Raw genomic sequence first — 6000 nt, forward strand, 5'->3', positions numbered from 1 at the left:
TGCTTCTCTATTTCCTCATTCTGCCTCATAATTGCTCCCTCATCTTCATCCTCATCACTACTGCCTGAGTCCTCTGGGATCTCCTCTATCACTCTCACACATCTTGTGTTGCCATAAAAAGAGCTAACTGTGATACTCTGTGGGGAAATATATGGTTACACTGTCATAATGTACATACCTGTACCTGATAACATTTGTTTTTGCAGTGTATATTAGTATATCTTCCTACCGCTAATCTGGCAACGTATCTTCCTGTCTGAAACTAAATTTTCAATACTGCACAGAATACACATTGACCAAATGTTATACCGCTAATCTGGCAATTTATCTTGTGGGATACATACATTTCAAAATAGCTAAACTAACACCTAACAGACTTTGTTTTCCTTCATCAATCTATTTTGACAATTGTTATAATCAGTTATATGAGTTAATATGATTGTTTTATTGAAAATAACTATGATTTATACATAATTACTCACCTCATGGTCAGCATAGCTCCAACACTGGCGGCCATTTTGATTTCTGATCAGGCTGACAAAACGATGACAGATAACCTGAACCAAATCATGTGACCTAGATACTGATAACAGACAAGACTTTTGATATCTGATAACTTGATTTGAAAAAAAAAATATATATTGTGCCCCATACAGGATGTTAAAAAGTATGTATCTCGTAGTGCACGTTGCCTGTTTAAGGGTTAAAATCAAACATTGCAGTTAATGTTAAATTCAGCATCTCTCATAATGTGATTGGCTACAGTGTATGTTGCTGTCAATCCCCTACTCCATATACTAACCACCAATGAGAGCGTCTCTTGTATGAAAATTCCTGCCAAATTCATGACACTTCCCACCTGAAGAATTAACGCAAGGCTTTGTCGGGTCTTCAGCCCCGAATGTTTAAAATGTATATAGCCCTGAATATCATTTTAAAAGTAGTCTGACAAAGCTTATTGTTTTGTGACACAGCTAAACACTGGTACCTCATAGAACGTCTATAACATAGCCTAGGTGGTCGCAACTCACAAAAGTAAAGCAGATAGAGAGAATCTCAGAATTTAGGTCTACTAGGCCTACAATAACGTCATCACCAAATACATCTTTTATTTTTAGTTGATCAACCACAAAGAGTAGCATAGGCCTACTGTGCACAGTGCACTGACTACTGTAGCAGCCCAAGGTAACCAGTTGTTGTAGATGCAGGGCAACCACTTGTTTCAGATAGCCTGGACAACATGTTACCTGGGTGTTGCCTACGTTATTAATTGATGGTAGCCTACAATAGTTAATTGTATCACATAACATATTAGTTGGCTCAAAGAGTAGGGAATCAGGCTGGAGAGAGTCACGCGTGTGTTGCTTTTGCGGGATCGAATCCAGTTTAATGCTAGTTTTCAAAACATATATTTTTTTACATGTCTTTTGTCCGAGTGGCTGTAATGTAGCCGAGCGCTCATGGCGTATGAAAAGCGACTTCAAACCGCCTAAAACAACTTGTTTGTGAATGTCTGACAACTGCTGCAGCGCATGCATGCGCAAGGAAACCAGTAGGTGGAGAAACCAGAAGGCACACAACACCGGAACGATTTTAAGGCTATTTCGCATAGGCTACTCAATGGTGCTATTTCACACGCATTATAGCGACCCCCACTCACCGGGGTTAGGTGGAAGGTGTTAATAGACGATTGGCGTAGTCTACAGTGGACTAGGGCTGTCAAAATTGCTCAAAAATGACGTTCGAATATCCCCTCTAAAATAAACACATGTATTTGAATATATTGGAATATCTAAGCTATATTATTTGCGCATTATGTCAGTGACGCGCATCAGGTCATCTGTTTTTAACTTTTTGTATGGTTATTGCTTGACAGGGGGGATCCCAAGCAGCTTTCAGCCATAAGGCTACTTTGAGAACATTTCCTAATTCACCCGACACTGATATTCAAAATGTTGAAACTATTTCGGCATAGCCTATAAGCAGTTTAATTAAATGTAATGTTAGTTGTAAACAAACGGGCTACTTGGTGAGGCTTGGCCTCACAGATGCGCTCGTGCCTTAAATGGCAATAAAAATCTTCACGATATAGGCCTATTAACCGACCGCCTGATTCACGTTGGCTGGGGGGCAGGGGGGCCCATCAGACATTTGTTCCCAAGGGTCTATGAATTGTTAATCCGGCCCTGCCCCCAACGAACGCAACTTTCCACCTCTGAGACAGCTTAAAAGAAGTCGAGAGGACTCCTAACTCACTAAGACCTACTTACTGTAGGCTGCACAAACCACAGGTCTTTTTTTTTGGGCAAGCCTGCATTCGAGGCAGGCCTTCTGTTGAAGAATTTTATATAAATCCTGCGCTAACAGTAATCCTCCTACCCCCGCTACCACAGCTGTGGATAGTGTGACATGCTCACGCTTTATGTCTCCTTCTTGCAAACTAGGCCTATAGCCCAACCGTTTACGTCTTCAAAAATTAACAACTTGCCAGATATGCCTTCATATCTTTGGGCTTCATTCAGCATTTTGTTCTTCCACTGGAAATTACTCTTCTACATTTGCTGCCTGCTGCATCCTCTCTGTTTGTATTGTTTAGAAAACGTTTGACGTCTTAAGTTAATGCATTAAACATTGTTTGCTGGTAACCAGCCACAAATAGCCTACAGATTCTTGCGTGCGTACATTCTCTATTCTCTCCAAAATGTGCCCGTTCTATAGGCTGGCCAAGTGCGTAATTCTGCAGCATAAAGCAGATGTATTTGTTTATTGTACAGAAAGATAAAAATAAAAATAACCTGTCAATTGACTACATTGCAGTCAATAAGTAGGGCAAATTAATATACGAAACCAAAACGTGGGTCATAGTTGTTTAAGCCTCTGCTGTGAGGCCAAACCCATGAACAAAGACGCATTGATATCTGCAATAGTTTTTTTGGGGAAACAAACTCACAGCCAAACGTTGCAATAAATACATAGACCATCTGGACAAAGTCATCAACAGAGTCATAGCACTGAAGGGAGAGGCAACTGCATTGATGTTTTTGGAAACAGAAACAGAAAAAGACAAACACTGTAATGTCTGGACAAGGAAGAGTAATAGCAAGGGGCCCAGGGAGAAGAGCAGGCCCAGTGAGCAACAAGGAAGGTGGCTATGGCGAACGAAGAGCGGTTGTTTGAATCGGCGTTGGCGTCAACTTTGGAGGAGTTGGACTTGTGCTTATCTTTGAAAGTTGAGCAACACAATGCACTTAAGTCATTCCTTTCGAAGGAGGATGTATTTGCCGTTTTGCCGACCGGATACGTCCTCCTGCTCTTTGTTCTGATTGGTCGTAGCGCTGGCCTATTGCATGCCTAGGCAGTTTGAAAGACAATTCTCTGCCCGCCCCTTGGATTAAGCAAGGTAAATGGGTCGATTCCAGACTATACATTTCAATGATATAGGGTGGCCCGCCAGGATAGAAGTAAAGAGTAAAGGGAAAAAATGATTTGCTTTTTACTGGAATACTTTTGAATGTGAACATTACATGTGGACATATGGTTCTCAACCAAGAAATTTAGTGTAAAAAACGGTGGATTGCATGTTTTGCATGCAAATACCTGTAAAACTGAAACATAAAAGCCTATGCAGTTGTAATGTCAACAATAGCCATTTGAAACCTGATGTACTTTGATTGACTGCATGTACCTTGTGAAATGAAAACAAGTGTTATTCTTTGACAGAATAATTTAATTTCGAGTCAGATTTCCAGTGTTTTGGTAAAGTTAGTGTCAAAGTCAAAGTCAGCTTTATTGTCAATTTCTTCACATGTTCCAGACATACAAAGAGATCGAAATTACGTTTCTCTCTATCCCACGGTGAAGACAAGACATATTTTACCAATTTAAGTCCACAGACAAACATAACATTCAAGTAAACAAAAAAGTAAGTAAATAAGAGGGCACATATAATAATGAAAAAAAAAAAAAAAAAAAAAAAAAAAATAAGAGCAGCAAAATTTGGTTTAAATTGTGCATAGACAGTCAATAAAATACTAGTGCAAAGTCAGGCCAATAAAAGGCTTGGGTAGTTCTGTTTGACCTAAGTAAGAAAGAAAGTGACATAGTGGTGCAAGTTATGTAAGAGCAGCAGATGTGTTGTGTTTTCAGGACAACAACAAGTTGTAAAGTGTACAAGTGTGCAAGTGTGCAAGTGGAGTAGTGCACGCGGCCATTGTGGGTCCAATGTCCAGGATGTTATGTAGCTGAGGGTGGAGGGGGGAGAGGAGGGAGAGAGTTCAGCATCCTTACAGCTTGGTGTATGAAGCTGTTGGTGAGTCTGGTAGTGCGGGAGCGCAGGCTTCTGTACCTCTTCCCAGAGGGCAGTAGATCGAACAGATTGTGAGCGGGGTGACTTGCATCACTCACAATTTTGGTCGCCTTGCGGGTGAGGTGGGTGGTGTAAATGTCCTTCAGGGAGGGGAGTGAAGCACCAATAATCCTTCCAGCTGTGTTCACTATGCGCTGCAGGGCTTTCCTGTTGTATTCAGTGCAGCTTCCGCCCCACACAGCGATACAGCTGGAGAGGATGCTCTCAATGGTGCCTCGGTAGAATGTGGTCATGATGGCTGGTGGAGCACTTGCTCGCCTGAGTTTCCGCAGGAAGTACAGGCGGCGCTGAGCTCTCTTCGCCAGTGATGCAGAGTGTGTGCAGAGAAAAATGTGTTCTATTTTTAAATGAAGAGTTAGAAGAGAATGAAAAAAATTATCCATTTGGCCAATTGTGTTTTGTAGGTGTGAGTCTGTGTTAAGAGTTTAGAAAAAGTATCTGAAGTATGGGTAAGCGCTTGTTAGCGATTGAAAAAAAAACTGTAATTGGAAAGATTCTGGCACTTGGTATCCTAAACACAGTACTGTACGTAATGTGAGTGGTGGGGATGGTGGCTGGTTGAGTCCTACTGTACACACACACACACACCATTCCCTGATGTATTGCCTTTTCTTCTGGTGCAGGTTCGACAACTTAAGACTCACTGGACAAACCATCAACAGCGACGGTCTCAGTTCTCTGCAGTACCGTGTCGTGAGTGTCGAGAAGAACCCTCTTTACACGAACGTCACAGTGGACATCGGCAGCCCATGAACTTTTGTCAAACAGCATGATGCTGCTGCAATAACCTGTTTTTGGTAACCATGCCAAAATTAAATGGCCTACATGTAGACAAGAAAACCATCTGTACACACTGCAACACTACACAAACAGACTTCACACCCACAAATCTAAAACACCTTTGCCCAAAGTGCAAATTTCTCATGCCCACAAACAACTACGAGATAAGATACAGTGGAAAACTGCTCATTAATAGCATCACATTTACACTGACACACCCTGCTATAGCTCACTACCTAAAAACATATCCATTTCATTACACCACAACTGATGACATTAAGGAACATTTCTTAGATCTGAAATCAATCATTGTGACTCATACAAAAGACTACAACATAATTGACCTTAAACCGTGTGACTTTGAGCCTATTGACACCCTCAAACTCCTAGAAATAACCGAATAGAATAAAAAATATGTAAAATCTAGTAATCTATTGGTGTATATTTGGTAACACTTTATTTGAAGGGGTCTACACAAGGGTGACATGTAACAGTCATAAGAATGTCATGACACATGTCATGCACATAAATGACATAGTATTGATGTTTATGACTGTTGTCATTAAGTGTCATTCGGTTTTTGGAATGTCAAGTTGACATTGTTTGGGTGGCATCATTATAACAACTTGACATTAGGCAAGATGACATTATTTGAGGGTGTACCGGTCATGACAACTTGACATTAGCCAAGAAAATGTAAACCGTTGTCATGACAACGTGACATTAGCCAAGAAAGAAATGCAAAATTGACATATAACTGTGTTTGGCCTGATTTATCTTCTAGGTTTGTGAAGTGATGAACCTGAACAATTGGCTGTCATGACCAGGGCTCCGAACCGGTTCAAGGAACGAAA

The 6000-nt window shown here is 40.9% G+C and overlaps 1 protein-coding gene across 1 annotated transcript in view; it reads left to right on the top strand.

Annotated features, from left to right (window-relative positions):
• The window catches only part of LOC121719528 (beta-1,4-galactosyltransferase 1-like), a 31114-nt gene extending 25810 nt beyond the window's left edge, over positions 1 to 5304 (top strand). The window contains exon 6 of the mRNA XM_042105249.1: positions 4990 to 5304. Within this exon, the coding sequence (XP_041961183.1) occupies positions 4990 to 5119 (130 nt within the window). The 3' untranslated portion in view covers positions 5120 to 5304. The remainder of the gene's footprint in view (positions 1 to 4989) is intronic.
• The last annotated feature ends 696 nt before the right edge of the window (positions 5305 to 6000 follow it).

The sequence above is a fragment of the Alosa sapidissima genome, chromosome 9 (genome assembly GCF_018492685.1).
Source record: "Alosa sapidissima isolate fAloSap1 chromosome 9, fAloSap1.pri, whole genome shotgun sequence".
Classification (NCBI taxonomy): domain Eukaryota; kingdom Metazoa; phylum Chordata; class Actinopteri; order Clupeiformes; family Clupeidae; genus Alosa; species Alosa sapidissima.